This window comes from Eretmochelys imbricata, chromosome 2, assembly GCF_965152235.1.
Source record: "Eretmochelys imbricata isolate rEreImb1 chromosome 2, rEreImb1.hap1, whole genome shotgun sequence".
Classification (NCBI taxonomy): domain Eukaryota; kingdom Metazoa; phylum Chordata; order Testudines; family Cheloniidae; genus Eretmochelys; species Eretmochelys imbricata.
The window spans coordinates 236,079,630-236,105,489 of NC_135573.1; the positions used below are offsets into that span (position 1 = coordinate 236,079,630).

Consider the following 25,860-nt stretch of genomic DNA (forward strand, 5'->3'; position numbering starts at 1 on the left):
TGGCATTAAGGGGTAGGCTGGGTCCCCAAGGATAATTATAGGCATTTCAACATCCCCAACCATTATTTTCTGGTCTGGAAAGTAAGTCCCTTGCTGCAGCTCTTCAGACAGACCAGAGTTCCTGAAGATGCAAATGTAAGCAGAGTCAGGGTGTCATGTACCTTTCCCGGCTATCCCACGTTGATGTTGGTGAAACGTCCTTTGTGATCCACAAGTGCTTGCAGCACCATTGAAAAGTACCCCTTTCGGTTTATGTACTGGCTGCCTTGATGCTCCGGTGCCAAGATAGGGATATGGGTTCCGTCTATCACCCCACTACAGTTAGGGAATCCCATTGCAGCAAAGCCATCCACTATGACCTGAACATTTCCCAGAGTCACTACCCTTTATAGCAGCAGATCAGTAATTGTGCTGGCTACTTGGATCACAGCAGCCCCCACAGTAGATTTGCCCATTGATTCCCGACTGACCGGTAGCGTTGCAGGCTTCCAGAGAGCTATCGCCACTCACTTGTGAACTGTGAGGGCTGCTCTTATCTTGGTTTTCTTGTGCTTCAGGGCAGGGGAAAGCAAGTCACAAAGTTCCATGAAATTGCCCTTACGCATGTGAAAGTTTCGCAGCCACTGGGAATTATCCCAGACCTGCAACACTACGTGGTCCCACCAGTTTGTGCTTGTTTCCTGGGCCCAGAATTGGTGTTCCACAGCATGAAACTGCCCCATTACCACCATGATGTCCAAATTGCCGGGGCCCGTGCTTTGAGAGAAGTCTGTGTCCATGTCCTCATCGCTCTTGTCACCGAGCTGCCGTCGCCTCCTCGCCTGCTTTTGCAGGTTCTGCATATACTGTATGATAACGTGCAAGGTGTTTACAATGCTCATAACTGCCACGGTGATCTGAGCGGGCTCCATGCTTGCTGTGGAATGGCATCTGCAGGAGAGCAGAGTTGCAGGGGAAGCGGTGGTTGGATGACCAGTTTTGCAGACCTACTTCACCGTCTGCTGCCAGGACACAACAGCTGAGCAGGCTGCACGCTTGCCGTGGTATGGCGAGACAAGAGCAGGAGAGCAGAGTTGCAGCAGAAGCGGTGGATGATGACGGTCATATAGAGGACCTGTGAGACCACCAGGAGAGCAGAGTGGCACTGGAAGCAGTGGTTGGAAAACCAGTTTTTCCGACCTACTGCACCATCTGCTGCCAGAGCAGGAGAGCAGAGTGGCAGCAGAAGTGGTTGTTCGATGACAACGGTTAGCAGCTCTACTCAGCGGCGTATTAACGCCTAGGCCGACGAGGCCTAGGCCTAGGGTGGCAAAATTGCAGGGGCGGCAAATTTATAATAGCAGCCAGAGGCTGCTTTCCCTGGTACCAGTTTGCGCCCTCCGCCCCCGACCCAACTCCACCCCTTCCCCGCCACCTCCCTGCCCCAATTGGTCCTCTTCCCCAAATCCCCGCCCCTGGCCCGCCTCCTCTCCTGAGCGCGCCACGTTCCTCCCTCTTCCCCCCTCCTTTGTGAACCTGTTTCGCACACAAGCACTGGCAGGTAGCAGGGAGAAGCAGGACGCAGCGGCGTGCTCAGGGGAGGAGGCGGAGGCAGAGTGGAGGTGAGCTGGGGCGGGGGGTGGAGCTGCTGGGTGGGAGGCGGCAATCATTTCAGGGCCTAGGGCTGGCAAAATCATTAATCCGCCACTGGTCCTACTGCACCGTCTGCTAAAAGCAGTATGGCACCCACACGGAAAAAAGGCGCGAAATGATTGTCTGCCGTTGCTTTCACAGAGGGAGGGGCAACTGACGACATGTAGCCAAAACCACCTGTGACAATGTTTTTGCCCCCATCAGGCATTGGGAGCTCAACCCAGAATTCCAATGGGCGGCAGACACTGCGGGAACTTTGGGATAGCTACCCACAATGCAAAGCTCTGAAAGTCGACACTAGCCTGTGGACGCACTCCACCAACCTAATGTGCTTAGTGGGGACACACACAATCGACTATATAAAATCGCTTTCTAAAAATCGACTTCTATAAATTCGACCTAATTTCATAGTGTAGACACACCCTCAGAGGCTTGCTATGTGAAAGGGGTCACCAGGACAAAAGTTTGAGAACTACTGCTTTACTGGACTTAAACAAAAATGATCCAGTAATAGGAACGAAAACACTTCCAAAATGTCATCTGTCTCTCCCAACAGAGATGCCCAGATATACTTTCCTGGATAAAGGCCAGTACCGGATCTTACATTTGAATAAGATACAAGTGGAAAGGCCATGGTAGAAAGCTGACAACAGTGGCTCAGTTGGCAACCAGTTCTGAGGGAGTCCGATGTTTTACCAGAGCTCACACAGTGTCAGAGCTAGGCCACTTCTGAAGACCATAGGGAATAGATAGTGGTGGTGGTGAGCTGAGACATCCAATTAAAGTTGAGTCTTAAATCCTTCTGAGATCTTGTTCCTAGGAGCATTTATTCCAATAAATCACCCCCAATCTGATACATTAGGTTGTTGAAACTCTCAGAAAAAATTCAGTAGTACATTTTCTGCCTGAATAAATATGCAGAATGATAAATATAGGCAAGGAATCTCTTGAGTTCAGCCAGCTCTGTCAGTTAAACTTCAGGTCTTGTATTTTGGCAAGTATGTGTCATGAAAACATTTCCACAGTGTCATTTGATAAGATTGGCTTGAAAGAACAATAACCATCCTTTGCTCACATTTCAAAGGAGCATGGCTAAAAATAAGAATACTAGTTTGACTTTTTTCAAGTCATTACTGAAAAGAAGTATTACAAGATTCTTGAGGCTATAAATATGCCATTGTATAAGCACACTAATACATTCAGTTACGGCATTTTGTTATTCCCAAAAGGCAAAATTACATGAAGTATCAGCTTTCTGAAGCTTTAGTAGCAATGGTATGTGAAGATGGGAATTGTAAACATCAAAACTGACATAAAATTAACCCCATAATGGGATAGACTTCTAGGGTTCTTCTACTGTAATTCTACTAAGTGCACTGGTGTAAATCCAGAATACTGTAAATCCTCTGGACTCAATGGATTACTCCAGATTTAGTCCAGGTTATGCTTGTCAGCATAACTGACAGCAGAATTTAACCTCAAAATATTGGAGCTTATACCAAGGAGAAAAGAATAAATGTGTGCTATGAGCAGTCCATTCCTGTTATCTGGTCAAAATGAGACATGGTGAATATTTGTCCGGGCCTGTTATGCTGCTCCAAGAAGAAATTACACACTTTCTCAAGTTTGATTCATAGCTTTGTAAGGGGATGGGATTTTTTTCCATTCTTTCTGGAAATATGCGAAAAGCTGAGCAGCTCCTGTATAAATATCTGTTGGCTTTAGAAAAATAATATCTTTAGGCAGGAAAGAAATTTCACTTTATTAAAAATCTCATAAAAGAACTGAATGGTTAGCTTGCATCTTGTAGAAAATAATGTGAGGATCAAAATACAATATCCAGAAGAGCACTATAAGGCTATAAAAATAAGTTTTACCTTTAGAAGCACTATAGGGTTCAGTACAAAGTCAAATGCTGCTAAACTTATTTGAGGGGTATGGTTATGCTTTGTACAAAATTATGTTTTAAAATGTTTGTTTTTCAAAGAGCATTATTTGAAATAGATCTAACATTACATTTTGTTACTGAATCCACCTTTTAAAACACTAAAACAAAAACAATAACACATTGTCTAAAGATAGGGAATAACTGAATTGGATGGCTCAAAGGGGATTTGAAATTGGATACAGCGCCTTTAACCCTAGAATACCAGGGAGCCCAATCCCTGGGCAAACCAGCCCAGGTTAATAAAGACTGCAAATAATTATCAGATACCTGACTGAAATGAGTTGGTACTTTCAGTCAAATTACTAAGGAACATCTGTCAACCTCACAGGAAAACCCACATGTGTAAAGAGCTGCAAGAGTTCCAGAGCTATTGCCGTAGCTTTCACGGAGCACAGGGGAGCAGCCTCCAGGTACCTGTTTTCATAGTCAATGATCACTAATATGTACTGACATCCCAAGGCAGTTTTCCTTAGGGGCCCAACCATATCCACACCAATTTTCTCAAAGGGCATCTCATACAGGGCAGAGGGACCAAGGGTACCATAGAGCCCCTTTGCTGATGACTAGCTGACACTCTGGGCAGGAGGAATGGTATTTTCTTATCCCATTGTGTATACCTGGCCAGTAGAACCAGGTTAATACCTGAGACAAACTCTTCGCCCTTTCCAGCTGTCCAGCACATGGGATGTCATGTGCAAGTTGCAACACCACCTGACGGTAACTGTGTGGGCCCTCACCACCTCAGCTGGGCCCTCACCACCTCAGCTTGTTGATCTCTTTCAAACTGGTACAAGTGCTCCTTCTTGAGTGCAAAGTGTGGATACTACTCACCCTGCTGAGGCTTTGTTACCTCATCATTTATGGAGGGCAGTTCATATGCATGGCTCAGTATAGGGTCATTCCTCTGTTCTTGTACAAAATTCACGCTGTGTAGGATGTCTTCCAGGTCCCAGCTGCTTATCTCTTCTTTCCCTGTGGGTGTCAGCAGCCGAGTTGCTCAGAACATTTCTTCTTCAGGGTCGTTGGCTTCCCCCAGACTCAACAAGCTCTGGGGAACTGGTTGTACTGATGGACCCTGATCCTTGCTTGTTATCTGGGCTTGTGCCAGAAAAAAGGCCAGTCCCGTTCTATGAATATGGGATAGGCCAATTTTTTGGATGGGTGACCATTACCACTGCAGTATGGGTTCCCACAGTCAGTTGTAGCTGTTGGCTGGGATATATTTGACATTGCCATATATATATACACACTACAGGTGGATCATATGCTTAGGAATGTTGTCACCTCAACCATGGAAGTCTGAACCACCATCTGACTGCAACCAGAGTCCAAGAGTCCTTGAACCATCTTCCCTTGGACCACCACTGGTACCATCAACTTAGGGGGAGTCTTTTTCCGTACCTGGATTTCTGCTGTCCAGCCCTAGGCATATTTGCATTCCATAAGAGAACACTCCCTCTTTGTGTGTCTAGTCTGCCCATAGGAATAGAATGTTTATGGGCTGGTGCTGCCGGCATCTTTCCTACATGAGGATAGGCCCAGTCGTGGAGTGGCAGATGGAACCTGGTCTATGGATTCTGTTCCCGTTGTTTGAAGTGCCTGGCAGCCTCACGGATTATGTTGTGTTTATGCCCAAACGCCCTGTCTTCCTGGGACTATCCTTGGTCCAAGGGGTGGTCTGACCATCTGGGAGAAGCCCCTCATGGTGTGACACTGCAACCCATATTCTTCACAGTGATATTATGATGATAGGTTTATGGTATAATTATGATGCATTTTGTACATAAGTCATGTGAGGTATCATTGGAAAAGTTATGATTTGCTGAATATGATTATCCTATTTGTATGCATGTATCATTTTTGTTATGAATATTGACTATATATCTGTATTTCAAATGTAGTTACACCTAGGTAATGCCCAGTAGACCAGATGCTTTCAGTCCAGATAGCTGGTTTGGAAGGGCCTATTCAGGGTAATGAGCCGTTAGGGAAAACAACAGGCCTTAGGAGAAGCTCATCTCCCACCTGGTGAGCCTTCCTGAGAATGCTACAGACAGCCTGTGAGTGATGGCTGCTATGACTCTACAGTGACATGTGATCAGAACACATGATGCTGGAGTCCATATTGGTATGTCAGTATTTTTCCACAGACTGATCTGGGAACCAAGCTTTGGAACAAAGGGTTCCCACCGTATGCAAAAGCTATATAAGGCAGGGTGTGACGTCATCTGTGGTTCTTCACTCCCCACACAAGAAGACTGCTGGAAACACCCAAGGAACAAAGACTGAACTGCGGGAAGTGCTGGACCCAGGCTAAAGGGATTTCTAGCCTGTGCATGAAACACTTGGGGATTCCAAGCTGTAAAGCTAATGCAGCTTGCCCCTTAAGAATCTGCAGTCTGCTTGTATCATCTCTTAGGGTGAGAATCTGCTAATTCATATAAAATCTATTTAGTATATTAAGCTTAGATTGTGTTTTTGTTATTTGCTAGGTAATCCGCTTTGATCTGTTTGTTATCACTTACAATCACTTAAAATGTTTTATAGTTAATAAAATTATTTTATATATTATTCTAAACCAGTGAGCTTTGACTGGAGTGCTTGGGGAAAATCTATGCTTGGTTACCACAAGTGTGCATTGTTCTCTTCGCATTGATGGAGAGGTGGACCAGGTATTAAGCCCCATATACTGGCTAGATTTGACCAGGGCAGGATGGTATTGCCCTGGGGTCCCAGGCTGGGAAGCTGGTGGTTACAGAGCCTGCGCGTAACTGCACCTGGGTGTATCCCTACCTGTATGAATGCTGGTGAAGGCTTTGGGTGATCCTGCCACTAATGCTCTTTTGCTCCTACAAAGTCCTCCATTAGCCTAACTGCTTCAGATAACGTCCCCGGGCAGTGCCGTAGCAACAACTCCTTGCCTTCCACAGTTAATGTCTTTATGAATTGCTCTGTCACAATGGCCTCAGCCATCAGGGCCCCTATCGCTCCTCTGGATGGAGCCACTTCCAACATTCTCACAGTCATTGTGCCACTATCCAGGGTCTCGCCACCCTGGGGTAGCTCTCAGTTCTAAATCATTGACAGTGGGTCGCCTCAGAAATACCCAAGTAATCCAAAACTTTACGTGTTTGTCGTCTTGCCCTCTCCAAGTCCAGATTACGATAGGATGCCTGGGCCAGACCCATCAAGTATGGAGCCGGGATCAAAGCCAATTGTTCTGCGGGCCACTAGAATGCTAGTGCCTCCTTCTCAGATGTAACTAGGAAGGTTTCAGGGTCATTGTCCAGCCAGAGGCGTTGTTTGACTTCTACATTTGGGGAGGCAAGAGGCTTAATACTATTAATAATGGGAATAGGTCTAACTTCTGGATTTACTGATTGTTAGTGGTATTTAAATTACAGTGTACTTGAAATCACAAATTCAGTTTATGTTCATTAGACCTTACCTGATCACTCTCATTACAGTGTGTATGGTAATACCCATTGTTTCATGTTCTCTGTGAATATAAATCTCCCCACTGTATTTTCCACTGAATGCATCCGATGAAGTGAGCTGTCGCTCACGAAAGCTTATGCTCAAATAAATTTGTTAGTCTCTAAGGTGCCACAAGTACTCCAAATCTTTTTGTGGATACAGACTAACATGGCTGCTACTCTGAAACCTGAAAGTTAAGTGTTACTTAATATTTTTGAACAAGGCATTTTAAGTTGTTAGTTCTCCTTTATTGGGGTAGGTAGCAGAGCAGTACCATGGAAGGAGTAGAACAGGAAGAAAGCAGAACTGAGACCTTTCAAAGTTTTGGCCCAAGCGAGGGGATATGGGGGCATCATTTGAGCTCCCCGCCTCAGGTGCCAAAATGTTGTGGGCCGGCCCTGAGTATTCATGACACTTACTTTCATTTATCCAATATCAATAGTCCGATCTGAGTAGCTCTGAAAGTAAAAGCTTCTCTCCAGCAAAGCCCTAACCTGTCCAGAAGGCTGTTGATCCAGTGGAATGTACTGGCTCAGCAGGGCAAAGGCTGATCTACTTTAATTCCCTCTCTGTGGAGTTTTTTCTTTCCCACCAGAAGACATATAATGTGAACAGACAACTATCCTTCAGTTGTTGGTGTGGGTGTGAGTGGGTTAGGTTGTTTTTTGTTTGTTTTTGCATCAGGAAATTGAACTAGTAGGAGTTCAAGGTTTTTAATACTGAAATCTGGTCAAAAGGGCTGTAAACTGATCCTACAACTCTGTTGATAAATTATTTCTCTTATCACAAAGGCAAGATGGTTTGGTATATTTTTGGCCTGATTTTCTATAGTGCTGGATGCTCAGCACTTTGGTAATTTAGTTATGTATTTAACCTGTAAGTGGTAGTCTACTGATATCTTCTTTGGTTTATTTACTTATCTAAATATGAATTTGGAAGTCTAACTTTAGGCTCCTGCTTCTGAAAATGTTGACCGTAAGATTTTTAACTTAACAGTATCCCTTTAATATTTCTAAAGCTACATGTATGTACACTGGCAGTTTGGGATAATAAATGTGTGTGAAGTTAATCAGTGATCCAGTGCATGTGTGTGTGAGAAGGCAAGCAGTTAAACAGACTGAGTGCATCTGGGGGATCTATGTAAGGCAACCAAGGTATTTTGTGTGTATCTCAAGGAAGCAAAGGCTGGGCACCAGAGGAGGAAAAGAAAGTAAGAAGGAAAGCAAAGGGGAGAACTAGGTGAGATAACAGGTATGGGAGAGGGGAGAAAATTGTTTCCTCAGCCCATGTAATCTTATTGCTATCTTATTGCTTGAACCATTTAACATGATCAGCATTTCAGATGCTCCATGTTTGAACCTCCAATTTAAATCATTACTGTTCAGAATAGGCTTCGAAAAATAATTGAAATTACAATATTATCAATCCAGAGATAAAATATAGTAAATAAATCTACTACTTGTTCTAAACTAGGGTTCGTGTATCAAGTGCTGCTGTGTCCTGCCTCACGCTTTAAGCATTCACTGATGGTACAGGCAGTGAAGTGAGCCCTCTGTGTACCTGAGATATGAGCTGGTTGTGTTTTTAAAGGGCTTTGTGATTCTCTGGGATCGAAAGGTCCTCTCTATACCATCATCATCATTCTTGTCACGGAGAGTCTGAAAGGTACCATCAGTTCATTTCCTGAGACCGGAATGTTCCTGTTCTTTTCCAGAGAGCCTTCGGGGTGGTCAGACCAGGCCGCCAGCTGCTGCTTGTACCTGTAAGACCACAACACACAGGCAGGGTTATCGCCCACAGCAAGGCCCCAGACCGGAAGTGAAGCAGCAAGGTGGACTACATTTCCCAGAATGCCTCGGGGCGGAGGCCAGCCCGAAGGCTGACTTAAGGGCCGCTGCTGGGAGACATTACAGAAGGGCCTGATCCCTGGGCAAAGGTAGGTGGCCGTGTAGCGTGACAAACGGCTCGCTCGCTGTTTGCTACGGGGGCTGCGCGGTGGGGGGGAGCAGGACCAGCTGCCACTGCCTTGGCTACCGTGTTTGCTCTTGACAGCTGGGGAAAGGGGTGACTATTTATCGTGGGCCTTTTCAACGGCCAGGTTGTGGCGGGGGGCGAGCTCCGAGGGGCAGTGCGGCGGGGGGGCTGTTTCGGGGCGGTGGATGAGCTCACAGGGGCATGCGGGGGGGCTGTTTCGGGGCAGTGGGGGGGGGAGGTGGAGGATGGTGTAATACAGGGTGTGTGTGTGTGTGGGGGGGGGGGTGATTAGTTAGGGGACATGACCTGAGGGGCAGATGTTGGAAGTTGGGGAGGCGTTTTCGGACGGGGTTTGGCAGGAGATGGGGCGATGAAGGGGCAGCTGGGACGGGCAGGGAGGAAGCGAGGGGTGCGTGTTGGGGGGTGGGGTTGGGTGATGCGTGGAAGCGATTCAGTGGACAGGTGGGAGGTCACAGGGGGTTGCGGGGGTGTGGGGGGGGTGGGGTTGGGTGATGCGTGGAAGCGATTCAGTGGACAGGTGGGAGGTCACAGGGGGTTGCGGGTGTGTGGGGGGGGGAGGAGGATGAGCAGTGTTGGGTTATGGAAGGGGTTCGGGCGGCCGGAGCGGGGTGGCGGGAATGAGGGGCTGAGATGTGGGGGGAGTGTTGGACCCTCATGCCCTTTGCCCCAGTCTCTGAGTGCCGAGCGGGGCTGCTCCTGCCGTGGGCGGCGGCCCGGGAGCCGGCGGAGCAGTCGCCCATTCCTCTCCCCCTGTCTCCGGTCAGTTGGATGCAGGCGCCGCGGGGAGGGGGAGCTGCTGCTGCTGCCGCTGCGCGCGCGGTTCCAGCTGACACATCTCGGGCCCGGCTGTGGCCGAGGGGAAGGCAGGGGGCATGGCGGAGACCGGCTCGGTGCATGAGACCAGGTTTGAGGCGGCCGTGAAGGTGATTCAGAGCTTGCCCAAAAATGGTAAGTGAGCGGGGCCAGGAGGCTTGTGTCTGTGCAGGGCCTGTGGGGCTGCAGCCGGCCGGAGGAGAGGAGACCTGCGGACTCGGACGCTCGCCTGCTCTTTTGCCATCTGGAGCGCAGGCCGATTACAGCCTAGCCACCGATGAAGCGAGCTGTAGCTCACGAAAGCTTATGCTCAAATAAATTTGTCAGTCTCTAAGATGCCACAAGTACTCCTTTTCTTTCTTGGGGGGAGGGATACCTCAGTGGTTTGAGCATTGGCCTGCTAAACCCAGGGGTGTGAGTTCAATCCTTGAGGGGCCATTTAGGGATGGGGCAAAAATTGGGGATTGGTCCTGCTTTGAGCAGGGGGTTGGACTAGATGACCTCCTGAGGTCCCTTCCAACCCTGATATTCTAAGATTCTTTTTCTAGGAGAGCAATCCCTGGCTGTTCCCTTGCACCGCCTCCCCCTGCCAGGACAAGATAAACCTGATTTCTCACCCCCCGCCCCCCCCCCCCCCCCGCAGCTCTGCCGAGGCAGCCACATCCTCCCCATAAGCCCCCTCTAAAGCTCTAAATGAGGGTACCTGGCAGGCAGCCGGACTGCCAGGGAGTCCCCCAGAGGGGCTAGGGAATTACTGACAGATGATGAGGGGACTGGCTGAGCGACACCAGCCATTAAACATGGTGACAGAGCTGTTCCTTACGCTGGCCTTCTGGGCCAAAAGCTTATTCACAACTTATTTGTTCAGCCACTTAGACATGGCATCGTCTGCAATTTTCTCATATTTGCAATCAGTGGTTTAATAAATACTGTACTGTAAGAGTTTGCAGGGGCCCAGCAGATCAAGTTTTAAAATTTGCTTTTAATATGTTTTCCCGAGCAGTTCAAAATATGTTTGATCATTCCTGATGCCACAGAACAAATTTCTTTGTTCCTCCAGAGAATGTTAAGCATGCATTTTGTTCACATAGGAGGTGTTTTGTTGATGTAAACAATGTAGCTTTTACTATCCTACTCTTCCCATTCCACCTTTGTTGCAAAAGTAGGAGAAAGTACTTGCCTCCTTGGAATCCCTAATATGATTTTATGACTTCACAGCAATCACTGTGAATTTGTTAGTCTGAAGAGTAAGCAAAGTTATTAAATGTGTTTGAAGAATTGCAAAAATTGAGGACAAGACTTTTTTTTCCCCTAGAGTTTTTATTTGTTGCTATTATCAAATAGACACTGATGATCTTACATTAACACAGAAGCCAAAAAACTCACCACAAACTGGTATAAGCTATAATTGATTTTGTGAGGGCAAAAATTAAAGGATCATTATCAGCTTTTTAAAAAAACTGAATAGATTTCAACTTAAAAGTTGTTTCAGGAGAAATGCCTGAGCATGAATTCCCTCTGCCAAAAAATCCGATTTTCCTGTCTGTACACATGTTTTCTGTTGTTGAGAAAACAGTGACTGTACAGAAAGTGCTGTCAAATGCCTAAAATAAACAAACTGAAGAAATAGTGAAACATTTTGATCTCAAATCTGTCAATTATGTTATTTGCTATAGATAAAAATAGTTTTTCAAAATCCAGACGAATGTGGTGAAGTTGGTTGTGTCCTTTTAAAGTGGTCAGGGTGACTTATTTTGCAGTCCTTCTGTCTGAACGTGGAGCTTAAAGTCCAAAGTCATTGATCATGCAGCCCCTTAAACTAGGTCTGAAATTTTCCCTCAATCAGTAAATATTCACTCTGGTGTAATCCAGAAATGTATTAACCTCCACCATCTCCATTGACTTCAGGGGGAATTGTGCCTTTGAGGAGCAGACTCTTTATCATGCTGTGAGTTATAAGAAGTGCAGGTTAATTTCCCACAGAAATATTAACAATGCATAAAAGAGACTAAATGTCTTTAATGTCAATTTCTACTGATTTTAAAATGTTTTCACTAGGTTCATTCCAGCCAACGAATGAAATGATGCTCAAGTTCTATAGCTTTTATAAGCAAGCAACCCAAGGACCCTGTAACAGTCCAAGACCTGGATTCTGGGATCCTATTGGTAGATATAAATGGTAATTGTGTGTGAGAGATTGTTTGGTTATTTGTACTGAAACTTTGTCTAAGAGCGTCTTCTCTCTTTTTAAAGACTTCAGTGAACAAAACTGTAGTGTGTGTGTGTTTTCAAAAAGTCCCTTCGCTTGATAATGAAATTGGTATGTATATTTTGGATTTTCCTCCTGTGTTCCAGCCTTTACGTTAGGGGAGAGGACATTCCCTTTGCTTCTAAAATTGAGGATGCTGCAGCTTGGGCAGATCTCATTGTAGTACCTCTGCAGTATTTCCTCCTCTCCCCATAATTTAGGGGAGCCCAAATCAGTTTATACCAATAGGAGGGCAGTGCTCTTAGGCTGTGGCAACAAGTTCCTTCCCATCTGACTGCCTGTACCTGAGATGGCTCCATTATAGAAAAGACAATCTGGGCTTTTACTACAAGTTGGATGGAGAATTTAATAGTAGGAAAGAAAGGATCAAATGAACTAAGCACAGGACTGAGAGTAAGGGAATCTTGTGTTCTAATCCCAGTTCTGACATAGATTCCCTCTGTGGCTTTAGTCAAATCACTCCATGTTTGTACCTTACAGTTTTCCAGTGTGTAAAATAAAGATAATACTGCTTGCCTAGTTCACAGGCAATCATGATGATGGTTAATGTAAGTACTGTCAAGCACTTTACAAATCCTAAAGTTAATCCAATGAGCACACCAAGCTCTTTAGCATTTGGGGAGAGGGAAACTATGATCTCCAGACTTATGTTTATACAATCATCTCTTGGAAAGCTTTTCAAAAAATATTGGCAACTATATATGGACCCCAGCTCAAGCATCTGAGCTCCACTTCTACAGCATGAGTCCTAAAAATCAACCACTACCTGGCTTGCTTTTTATTTAAAATTAGTTAGTTAACATTGAAATGCCTCTGAATAACTTTGCTGATCCTCCCTGCGTACAGTGACATGTATGCCCCCTGCCCCCTCCTCCCCCCCAAATGCTAAGGCCAGCTCTGCGTAGGATGGGATTTCTCCTCCTGTATCTCAGGGATCCATGGAGGTAGGAGACTCCTCCTTGTCCTCTGCTATAATAATTGGATCTACAAATTTACTCTAATTATGAGCTTAAGTGCATAAAATGTCACTAATTTATAACAAATGTTGACCGGGAAAAGTTATGAAAGGGAGCTAGCCAGCCAGACTGAATTAGTCCAAGCAACAAGGCATACTGATCTAACTGAAGAACTGTGTTAAGATCCTGCTGGATAAATAAGAAAAGTATAGAACCAGAAATCAGTGAACCAAAACTGCTATGTCAAAAATTAGGCCTCTGTTTATATTATGTCAAATAATATAAAATTTGAAATAATATTCTGAAATAATTTCACCCATCACTCCTATTTTGGGTCCTTAAGGAAAGAGGCTTTGGGGTTTAAAAAAAAAAAAAAAAAAAAAAAAAAAAAAAATGGCTACTGGAGTGAACTTCACCATCCTCACTGCCACTCCCACCATCTCCTGTGACTCTTGGCCTCCATTATCCTGATCCTGAGAGAGATCCTGATCAGGCCAGAGAGAGGGACCCAGATGACATCACCACTGGCTCCCGCTGAGATGAACACCACCTGGGATGAAATGGGATTGGACTGTAACTACAACAGCTCCAATCTGTCTAATCTAACTTCTTTTCTTTTCCCCCAAAGGACAGTTATTACCATCTTTGATACTATCTAAGACAGGCAAACAAGGGTGTGTGTTCTTTTTCCCTTTAGCTGGAGAGAGTTTTTAGAAGAGAAAAAACAATGGATGTTGTTAAAATAAAAGCCTTATTCAATATGTTACATTTCAAATATTTTTACCATTTTTCCTTTTCTTCTTTACCTTTCTTTTAAACTTTTTTATTAATTTTTAATAATGTGTTTGCCATAGTACTAAGCAGTCTTTTTAGGCCAGATCTTGTTCAGCACTGTTTAATGTTAAACAGTAACTAAATTAAGGTAATTAGGTTAGACCATCTATTCCATTTAAATTTAATACAACACTCCACAAACCTCTTCTCATCCCCCAGGGAAGACTTGCAAGGAAATGGACATTGGAATCTCAAAGTTTCCTGGGACACCTGTGTTTTTTTTATGAATGGATACAATATGGCCCCAAACCCATAATGTATATTGTGTTAGAGATAAGTAAGCAATTTTATTTTTAGGCTGCTACTTTCCTGTTGGAGTAAGGCTTAATAGAAAAGATTAAATAGACCTGTACATAATTCTGGTTGTGTTTATACATCAGCTTATATGTATAAATATGTATATGGCTAATATTAAAAATACCTTTTTGAAGGTCCCATCTCTTTCAAAACTGATCTTGTCCAATGCCAAACAGTTGGTCAGAATCTGGAATAGAACTTGTCTCCTGACTCACTGTCCAGTCCCCTATCCACTGGATCATGCTGCCTCTCAGAAGATATCCAGTTACCTGATTATGCTCCCAGATCAGGTAACTGGGAGAAATAAGGCCATTGCGGAGAAACTAAATGAATTCTTTGCATCGGTCTTCACAGCTGAGGATGTGAGGGAGATTCCCAAATCTGAGCCATTCTTTTTAGGTGAGAGGTCTGAGGAACTGTCCCAAATTGAGGTATCATTAGAGGAGATTTTGGAACAAATTGATAAATTAAACAGCAGTAAGTCACCAGGACCAGATGGTATTCACCCAAGAGTTCTGAAGGAACTCAAGTCTGAAATTGCAGAACTACTAACTAGTCTATAACCTATCATTTAAATCCGCTTCTGTACCAGATGACTGGAGGATAGTTAATGTAATGCCAATTTTTAAAAAGGGCTCCATAGGTGATCCTGGCAATTACAGGCCTGTAAGCTTGACTTCAGTACCGGGCAAAGTGGTTGAAACTGTAATAAAGAACAATATTATCAGACATATAGATGAACATAATGTGTTGAGGAAGAGTCAACATGGTTTTAGTAAAGGGAAATCATGCCTCATCAATCTACTAGAATTCTTTGAGGGGGTCAACAAGCATGTGGACCAAGGGGATCCAGTGGATATAGTGTATTTAGATTTTGAGAAAGCCGTTGACAAGGTCCCTCACCAAACACTCTTCTGCAAAGTAAGCTGCCATGGGATAAGAGGGAGGGTGGTCTCAAGGATTGGTAACTGGTTAAAAGATAGGAAACAATGGGTAGGTATAAATGGTCAGTTTTCAGAATGGAGAGAGGTAAATAGTGGTGTCCCCCAGAGGTCTGTTCTGGGACCAGTCCTATTCAACATATTTATAAATGATCTGGAAAAAGGGGTAAAGAATGAGGTGGCAAAATTTGCAGATGATACAAGATTACTAAAGATAGGTAAGACCTAGGCAGACTGCGAAGAGCTACAAAAGGATCTCTCAAAACTGGGTGACTGGGCAACAAAATGGCAGATGAAATTTCATGTTGATAAATGTAAAGTGATGCACATTGGAAAGCATAATCCCAACTATACATATAAAATGATGGGGTCTAAATTAGCAGTTACCACTCAAGAAAGAGATTTTGGAGTCATTGTGGATAGTTCTCTGAAAACATCCACTCAATGTGCAGTGGCAGTCAAAAAAGTGAACAGAATGCTGGAAATAATTAAGAAAGGGATAGATAATCGGACAGAAAATATGTTGCTGCTATATAAATCCATGGTACGCCCACATCTTGAATAACTGTGTGCAGATGTGGTTGCCCCATCTCAGAAAAGATATATTGGAATTGGAAAAGGTTCAGAAAAGGGCAACAAAAATTATTAGGGGTATGGAATGGCTTATGTATGAGGAGAGATTAATAAGACTGGGACTTTTCAGCTTGGAAAAGAGATGGCTAAGGGGATATATGATTGAGGTCTATAAAATCATGACTGGTGGAGAGAAAGTAGATAAGGAAGTGTTGTTTACTACTACTCATAACGCAAGAACTAGGGGTCACCAAATGAAATTAATAGGCAGCAGGTTTAAAACAAATAAAAGGAAGTATTTCTTCACACAGCGCATAGTCAACCTGTGGAACTCCTTGCCGGAGGATGTTGTGAAGGCCAATACCATAACAGGGTTAAAAAAAGAACTAGATAAATGCATGGAGGATAGGTCCATCAGTGGCTATTAGCCAGGATGGGCAGGAATGATGTCCCTAGCCTCTGTTTGCCAGAAGCTGGGAATAAGTGACAGGGGATGGATCACTTGATGATTACCTGTTCTGTTCATTCCCCCTGGGGCACCTGGCACTGCCCACTGTCAGAAGACAAGATACTGAGCTAGATGGACCTTTGGTCTGACCCAGTAGGGCCATTCTTGTGTTTGAACCAGCTAGTTAGATTATTATTATTATTGTATTTTTACACACAAAATTGCAGACACAATAAGAAACACTTTTTACTTAAGGCTGGACTGAAAAATACAGGCAGACCATGGGTGTTCTGAAGATATCCATGGTTTTCATTCCTAGGGATGCTTGGAGTGCTTTGGGGGATATGCCCAAAGAAGAAGCCATGATAGCATATGTTGAAGAAATGAAAAAGGTAAGAGTAATTCAAATCTATGTATCTTCAAAAGTAACTTTATATTTAGAAGATTAAAAAAAATAAAGAAAATATTTCACTAGCTGCGAGTAAAGCTTTCATTCGTGTTGTGAGTTTGCTGAATTAACTTAACCTAACTTTAATTAATAAAGTTAATAAATTAAGTTAATAAATAACTTAACTTTTATTAAACTGTCTAGTGGTGATAGTTTTGAAATTTAAGAGCTCTAGGGAACCTATTGACAATGTTTTTAATGAGAGGCCCAAATACAATGCAGCTCTCGCAAGTGAGCTGTAGTGAAACACTGGAACTGAAACGGTAGCTGATTCAGAACAAACTAGGGAAGGAGAGAGATCTCAAAGGAAAAAAGCTGAATGTGCAGTAAATTTTGCACATTTTTGCTGAATTCTAGTTTGAGATCTGATGGGACCCTTACATGGAAGAGTCTTGGGAAGTAGTTAATTAACAAAATGGGCTGAACCAAAACTCTGGATCTGAACATCTTTGAACTTTGGAGGACAATGAGTTAGAACCTAGATTTGAAACCGCCTCTAGTATTTAATATCAGGAGTCTGATTTAGACCCAAACAAATGTTTCTGGTCTATTGTTGGGAATAGAGATTTTTAAAATTCTTATAACGGTTCCTAGTTCTCTTAACGAGCATAATATAAATCCTTAAATAAAGTAGCTAGACAAATTCAGAGTTAAGACTGTTGCTCTGTCCTTAACTCATCCTGTCTTTTGACTACAGCCCTTTTAGTAGATCTCTGAAACAGTGAATGATCTTACATACTTTGAGCTGCAGCAAGGACAAGTATGTAATTTAACATAACTATAGCCAGGTTAGTATTAAGGACAGAGCATGCAGTTTTCATTCAGAATATGCTATATTTTTTTCTAAGTCAGGCTATTAACCTCCTTTAAAGGGTTTTTATAACATTTTATTTCTGTTCTACCAACCACCATGTTATTCTTACTCTTTAATGACTACTTTTTTTAAAAAATTAGGACAGTTGTCCAAATTCTGTAGTCTTCACTCAAGCAAAACTCTCATTGATTTTAATGGGAGTTTTAATTGAATGAATAATGCAGAATTTGGCCATTCATTACTCCATAATCTTAATTGTCAAAAGACCCATTGAAATAACTAATAGAAGTAGCCTGTTCTCTTCAAAATAACTATCATTGAACAGTACTGTAGATAGTAAAATTAAATGAAAGTATGCCCTCTGAACGTTATCATAAGATAAACTGATAGCAAACAATCTCACAGGGTGAAATCCCCTCTACCTACATAAAGCCCATGTATTCTGGCCAGGCGTGCTGCTGTGGGTGGGGGTTTGTGGGGCTATAGCCACCCCAAAATTTGCCAGTCTCCATTTCTTTGGGAAGCTGGTTCATGGCTGGCATGGTGCTGGGCGAACTCACCCACTGCTAGAGGTGGCTGGGCTGAGTGGGAGTCTGCTGAACTAGGGTGGGGGGACAAGGAGCCTATCGGTGCTGGTTCTTGGGGGTCAGGAGTGGGAGCTGTGGCTGCTGCTGAACAAGCATTCAGGCTCCTGGGTGCTCGGCTTAAAGAGACAGCACGCTGGCACACACACAGTTTCACACACACTCTCCCTCCAACACGCTCTCCCAGTCTCTCACACACCGTTTCCCACTCTCTCGCCTCTGCAGTCTCTCACACTTGTAATATTATTATTATTATTATTGTTTGTAATTTCTTGGTACTTCCTACTGAAATATATATTCTCTGTCATTTTATTCTTTTCAAAGTTAAATTTAATTTTTTGAGTAGTAATTTCTAAAATGCCTAACCTGTCCTGGCTGGAGTAATTATCATTATTACTTTTATTGCCATATTGTGCTTTGTCATTCATTATTTAAAGTGGTACAATCAAATAATAGTATCCTTCTAGAATGTAAATTTGGCTTGTACTCACCTTAACAATGCCAGTTTAAAAAAGAAAAAAACATTATCTAAAAACACAACTTTAGACACTGTAAAGTAACTTAAAATTTGTACAAAAATAAATGCAGTTCCAAGTCTGACACTAATAGTGATGATGGAGTTAAATGTTAGAGAGTCACATACATGATTGTGACTGGCAAACATAAATGCAAAAATAAGTAGAAAAATAAATTCCTGTCTTAATAAAAGAGAAAAACTTTAATCATGTATGTGAAAATTAAAATAGTTTTTAGTGGAGTGAAAAACTGTTGATGATATTGGAGGCAATAATGGCAGTAATACAGTGTGTCTGTTAGAGAAAGTAATCAGATTTGATTTATTTTTATTTAGCTCCACTAAAGATAGTGTACAAAGTATCAAACTTGTCTTTCTGATATCTGTGTTAAGGCTCCAAAACTGATACCTCAAGGTTTACGATTGGGAATATTTTGCTGTATTATCTCCTGATTGTTCTAAATTTTACATATAAACTTAAAATATGGCTTTAATTGGTATTTGTGTATATTTTTTTCTTTCTTTATATAGGAATGAGATGCAGTGCTCTTGTCAGCTAATTTCTAAGTTATTATCTGCAAAAACCCTAGACTTTTCAGGTGCCTTACTAGCCTCTGGAATCACAGTTAAAGTAAACATGGGCAGCAGGTATAATGAGGGAGAGCGAGGGCCCGTGGTGGAGCGGGGGTGGAGTGTGTGTGGGGGCCATGGCAGAAGAGGCAGGACAGGAAGTTAGCCTCCCCCAGGGGAAGCTTCATCGCCATAGACTAAACATCCATCCCCCTTCCTGCCCACAGCCTCCTGCAGCTGCTGCCAGGGATGGAAGACCGAGCCAAAGTAGGGTTGCCAGGCGTCCTTTTCGACTGGGTGTTCTGGTCGAAAACCGGGACCCTGGCGGCTCTGGTCAGCACTACTGACTGGGCCGTTAAAATTCCGGTCGGTGATGAAGCAGTGCTAAGGCAGGCTCCCTGCCTGCCCTGGCTCTGCGTGGCTCCCAGAAGTGGCTGGCATGTCCCAACAGCCCCTACGTGCAGGGCTGGCCAAGGAGGCTCCGCGCGCTGCCCCCGAGCTCTGGCTCCACAGTTCCCATTGGCCGGGAATTGAAGCCAATGGGAGCTGCGGGCGAGGTCAACGCATGGAACCTCCCTGGCCTCCCTTGCACCTAGGGGCTGCAGGGATATGCTAGACGCTTCCTGGAGCCACCTGAGGTAAGTGCTACCCAGAGCCCACACCACCTCCTGCACCCCAGCCCTGAGTCCCCTCCCATTTCCAAACTCCCTCCTAGAACCCGCACCCATCTCACACTCCGAACCCCTCGGCCCCAGCCTGGGGCCCCCTCCTGCATGCCAAACCCCTCATCCCCGGCCTCACCCAGGAGCCCACAGCCCTGGCCGGAACCCTCCTGCGCTCCAACCTCCTGCCCCAGCCCAGTGAAAATGAGTGAGTGAGGGTGGGGAAGAGGGGTGGGGGGGGATGGAGTGAGTGGGGGCGGGGCCTCAGAGAAGGGGTGGGGCCTTGGGGCAGGACAAGGGTGTTTGTTTTTCTGCACTCAGAAAGTTAGCAGCCCTAAGCCGAAGGTATCCCAGTAATGCCTCCTACAGTACCTGTGCTCATTTAACCCTTTCTAGCACTGAGGCCTTCTGCTCCAGAATGACCGCAGTGTGAGTTGTAGTATTATGGCCCTGACTCTCCAAATCTTCCAGATATCATACTTTGCTGTGTGCAAACGGTTATTTTAAAAATAACAGTATGTTCTCCAATTTAAAGTATTAGCTATTAATATTATTTAACCAGTAATTTTTTTTCCAGAAGTTTGCATTTGTTGGTGGTGGTTGTTATTAGTTTATTTATTTATTGGCTTAGTTTTGTTTTCTATTGATTTTCTGTGAATAAATGTTGTACCAGTGAGCTGCCATAGCTGAAGTTTAAAATGGATCTGTCTGTATATATTTTTGTTCTCCTATTTGAGGATAACATAGATAAAACACACATGTACGTGTGCCAACAAAATGTATAGGGCAGCCCACCCAATTTTTTGTTTAGCCCACATTAGCCCCGCCCGGTAGAGCCTTTGATTCTGGCTCTGTGCAGAAAGAGTATGGAGTGGCGGGGCAGGTGAAAGTCTCCTACCTTACCCAAACACAAGATTAGTGATCAGGTTTACTTTGCAGCTTCCCTACTGCCAAGGCTGAAATAAGACTGAGACAAGAGCCAGAGTCCTTCCACCCCAATAGTGCTCACCTGTATACATACACTTTCAAAAGGACTTTCACCACACAACTTCTTTTAAAATTTGTTGTGGCTAAAGCCCAGTATGATTCTGAGAATTGTCCAGATTATGTGGGTAGTTTTTGTGAGGTGTGTGGAAGAGCAGCAGTGACATTTATATTTAAGTTTTGATGCAATTTTTTCAGTTGAGTTGAAAACACAGCATGTAGATGTAAATGCACTGCAAACCAAGTTAGGCTGTGACAAAGTTTTAATTTTCTGTATAAAAGAAAAGGTGGTAAAATCTCTTTCACTAATTTCCAGCAGCGTATCTGAACAGTTCACGTTTCCCCCTTTAGAATTTAGAATAATTTGTTCTGTTTATGCACAAAATGGATTGGAAACTCACTGAAGCTACTCTTTAATGGGAGTTTTGCTTTTTTGATAACTTGTGATTGGTTTGCAAAACTAGCTTTGATTGCTATTGTTGCCACCTGCCAGTCAGCCTGGAGTTTTGCATGGCCAGGGTTTGCCATGGCTACTGTTTCCTGCTGATCTGTGTGGGGCTTTTGCTTGCAGATGGTTTGCTGTAGCTTCTTTTGCAACTACTTGCTACCTTGCCTGGTGCCTTGTCTGGGAAGGGCTTACCATAGCTACTGCTGCTGTCTTACAGGAAGAGGGTTTGCTGCCACTGCTGCCTGCATCTTTTCCTGGAATTATTGCTTAAAAGGGGGAATCAGCAAAAGCTACCCAGGTGGATTAGAAAACTGCAGACCTATTACTTTTTGTTGCCAGTTTCAGTATCTTCTCTGCTATCTCTGTTCTGCCGAATGTCTGTTTGACTGCACACCTTGCTGTGATATGAATGCTTGTTCTGGTGCTAGGGTGTGTTGAATTAGTAAACTGAAAACCTGATCCAGCTGCTACTGACTTCAAGGGAGCAGGGTTGGACCCTAATTTTCTGTCTTGATCATGTGATTTTTGGAATGTCCTTACTTTGATTCTGTCCCTCTGATTTGGGGGGCTTTTTGCTGTGGACAGTGGCAGCTGGTAAATTAGAAGGGCACAATGGGCACCTCATAACATGGTGCTTGCACCCAGCCAAAAGAGGATAGGATATGTCAAATAAAAAGAAAATTATGTTGGAAAGGAGTTCCCTCAGTTTCATTTTCCCCAAGGAAAAACTGATTAAAAAGCACATTGCACATGATCACACCCCCCTGTCTGTCAAACTTCTACCTGCTTTAGTTTGAAATTGCTGAGGTAATAAACGTTGGAATTTGTAATTGATATGCTGATGGGCTCCCTTAACTACAATAAACAGTTTATTCAATATGAGCCTGAGAAGGAGCCAGAATTTATCAATGTACGTTGTCAAAGAGCCACAGTAATATGTCAGCAGTCCCCCATCAGCTCCCCCCTGGCTCCCAGCGCCTGCTGCCCAATGGCAGCCCCGCTGATCAGTGCCTCTCCATCCCTCCCTGTACCTCCTGATCAGCTGTTTCAAGGCATTCAGGAGGCTGGGAGGGGGAGGGGGAGGAGCAAGGGCATAGCGGGCTCAGGGGAGGGGGCGGGAAGGGGTGGAGTGGGGGCAGAGCCAGGGGTCGAGCAGTGAGCACCCCCCGGCACACTGGAAAGTTGGCGCCTGTAGCTCCAGCCCCGGAGTCAGTGCCTAGACAAGGAGCCGCATATTAATTTCTGAAGAGCCGCATGTGGCTCCGGAGCCCCAGGTTGGCCACCCCTGCTATATAATGTTAAAATGCAGAGTTGAACAGAGTGTTATAAAATTTATTTTGTGACATGTTATTGCTATATGAGTATTGCAGTGAACATAAGGAAATTTGGCACCAAGTTAAATAAAATGAATCGTTAATATATTGTTTCACAAGACATTTTGTATTTTGGACTCGTACAGATTCTTGAGAGTATGCCAATGACGGAGAAAGTTGAAGAATTACTACAAGTGATAGGCCCATTCTATGAAATAGTAGAGGATAAAAAGAACAGAGCATCTGGCCTAACATCAGGTTTGAATAAATACCTCCTCCTTATTTTGTACTGTAAATAATAATAAAAATTTAGACTCTCTTAACAAACTTACTTACATTTCATTCTCAGTTTAAATTCTATAAATAGTTTCTTAAAGCTAAATGTTGCATCTTTCTATTTCATTCCTTTACTATATGCCAGTCCGACTGGAGAAAGTCTCTAAATATTTAGAAGGTAGGAATGATAAATTTCTGTGTAAATCCATTTGTTTCATTGTTTTATGTGCTGTAATTCACTGCAACACTTGAGACTTCTGGGTTTGTCACCTTTAATTTTTATTTAAAAATAAAAACACTACAGGAAGGTCCAACAGCATGTTTGGAATTTAACCAAATGTTTTCAGTGCTGGAGAGGAAAACTTCACTGCAGAGCCTCTGGTTGCTGAGAGAGAATTAAAAAAATATCCAGTTTCTGCCTCTCTATTGATAAGAACAGCCTTTTAAATTCTGCCTTTCTTCTGCATCCTGCATGTGGGTATGTGCAGGCAAGCTGTGTACTGTAGTTGGCAGTCTATTTATTCTCTGTCATCCATCTTGAGAAACTTTTTTTGCTCTCCTGCAATTTTTTAAATTATTATTTATACATCAGCACAAGTATGCATGGGATTCCACAGACAAATAATAAAGGACCTGTAATCTCCTCCCCTGTACTTGCAGTCCGCATTGCCCAGTGCTAGAGTTCAAGGGAGAAGGGATTAGTCTAACAGTCTGTGAATATCTGACAGGTGGCAAACCTAGTAATTTCATAGTTATGTAAAAAGGCACTGTGGCAACTATTATTTTACAACATTGTTGTAGTTCATAGTTGATTCTGTGAAAATGTTTTGATAATTAGACTGTTGAAACATTACAGGTAAGGTTGTCTGTCTACATCTTGGTTTAAGAGTCTAAAACCTAGCTAAAGCTTTAAGATAAAGTTGGATATATGTAGCCTATGTTTGGAACAATTTTTTAAAAATTGATCTGTTCTAATTTTTAATTTTTAAAAAGTTTAATTTTTATATAATTTTTAAAATAATGTGACAAACTGGTTTAAAGTGCTTTTCACATTTTTACAACTCAAAAATGGCTTTGATTAATTGTCAGCGTTTAAACTAATCAGTTATATGTTCAAATAGTTTTTGTATATTTTAGAGAAAATAATAATGGCTGAATTTTTAAATGGCCACTTTAAAAGCAGGGTCACTTTTTTCAACTAAAACTGCATATGCTTCAGGTCTGGTATTTAATTAGCCTGCTTGGCAGCTCGATTGGCAGGCAAGATTGTAACAGAGTATCTGCAGATTCAGTTTAGTGATCTGCATAATAAGGATTGACTCACTTGGAATCTATGGTACAGAGTGCCAAAAGCTACTTTTAAAAAGTAGCTAAATCTAAACTAACAGAATCATAGAAACTAAAGACAAAAAAGACCAATTGGATGACCCAGATCAAAATACAATGGATCCTGAATTTGTTACTCCAACAAGTATATTTTGTTAACATCAGAAAATTTATATCCTAATTTAAATAACATTAGTGAGGCAAACTAACCATATCAAGAAACTTCAGAGTTGAAATTCAAGTTTCAGCCTTATCTGGCTCTATCAATATTGTAACAGATGTGGTACATAGTATTCACAAATCTGAAACTCTGTGACATCTAATTACTTTAGCATAGGTTTAGATAGATTCAGAATCTTAATAGTGAGTTTCTTTTCAATTTTGTCACAAAATTATTACATTGGGGATGTGAAGAAATCCTTCCCTCACTCCCACCCCAGTCCACTGAAGAAATTAATATTTTAGTAATAAGCTATAAATACCAATTAGTACTTACAATACTATTCTTCTAATAATCCTAATCCAGTGTTTTATCCTTTGGGCCACTCTGCCTTCTTTGAGTCCCCCCCACTCCATTTTTCCTCCATATTAATTTTTGTACTGTTCCCCTTTGAGGAAAACTCAGGAAGCTTGATAACAGCAAAGGTAAGGTTTATTCCCCTCACTCTTTCACCAATCTCACATTCTTTCTGTCTTTCCATCTTCTTCCACTTCTCGCTCTCCTCCCATGCATCCTGGGAATTGTAGTTCCTGGACTCAAGGTTATAGGACCCACTAGGAACAAAATTTACACACACAATCTGGGGTTGCTATGTGCACCTAGATAGCTACAATACACAATTCCCTTTAGAATAATCATTGTAAAACTTTCAACAGTCGCATCCAAGCCATCACTTAAGTCCAGTAACAAAGTTTTCCAATCTTTTTGGCAGTCTCCTTTGTCTTACACCTCTAATACCCGGAGAGGCAGGAATGAGACTAGGTGAGGGAGCAATTCCTACTAGTATAGATTATCCACCATCGCTATCTGTGTCATTGATGCTCTCTGGTCCAAGGTGGAAACTGTGATTCTCTTCGTCAGCGGCTAGCTGATGAGCTGTGGATAATCTTGAAATGTTCCATTTCTTTATACAGCGGAATCTCCTCAGATTTCTGTTAGCTGCAGATGACATGAATGTCTTGAATGCCCTTTTTTGACTCTGCATGGCAGCTTCACATGAACAAAATTTTCAATTTAAAGCTGTGAGGTTTAGCACCTTTCTTATGATCTACATACTGTCTGTATTTCTCCTTTTTGTTCTTAAAACATTCATGAATAGTTTCACCTGAATGTTTGGTTGAAAAAGGAGACTGTATAATCATTTGACAGATAGTAAGTCACGTATTGGCCTTACATCCTCTAACAGTTTGAAGGGTGATACTCCTGTTGAGTGTGTAGTGGTCCTGTAAGCAAACAGTGTTTCACATAAAGTTTTTTTCTATGGTCTCATTTGCAAACTGGTAAATTAAAGACTTTCTTTAACCAGTCTGTTCATTCTCTCAACTACACCATTAATTCTCCACTGGTATAAAAAAACTATTTTGCGCTTGATACTATTGCTACTGAAGTAGTGTTGCATTTCAGCAGGTTAATTGTATTCTATTGTCAATTATCAGTTCCTTGGGAAATCCTTCTTGGCTAAAGACTGATCACATGAACTTAACCGCTGTTTCAGCAGTAACCATTCCAGTGAATGTA

At 43.0% G+C, this 25,860-nt stretch overlaps 1 protein-coding gene across 2 annotated transcripts in view; it reads left to right on the forward strand.

The window, feature by feature from the left end:
* The first annotated feature begins 8,910 nt into the window (after nt 1-8,910).
* Nucleotides 8,911-25,860, forward strand: part of ACBD5 (acyl-CoA binding domain containing 5) — a 51,527-nt gene continuing 34,577 nt past the window's right edge. For both annotated transcript variants that reach the window (XM_077808253.1, XM_077808252.1), the window contains exons 1-5: nt 8,911-8,993; nt 9,817-10,000; nt 11,924-12,044; nt 16,503-16,575; nt 22,667-22,778. In XM_077808253.1, the coding sequence (XP_077664379.1) occupies nt 9,925-10,000; nt 11,924-12,044; nt 16,503-16,575; nt 22,667-22,778 (382 nt within the window). In that variant the 5' untranslated portion in view covers nt 8,911-8,993; nt 9,817-9,924. The remainder of the gene's footprint in view (nt 8,994-9,816; nt 10,001-11,923; nt 12,045-16,502; nt 16,576-22,666; nt 22,779-25,860) is intronic.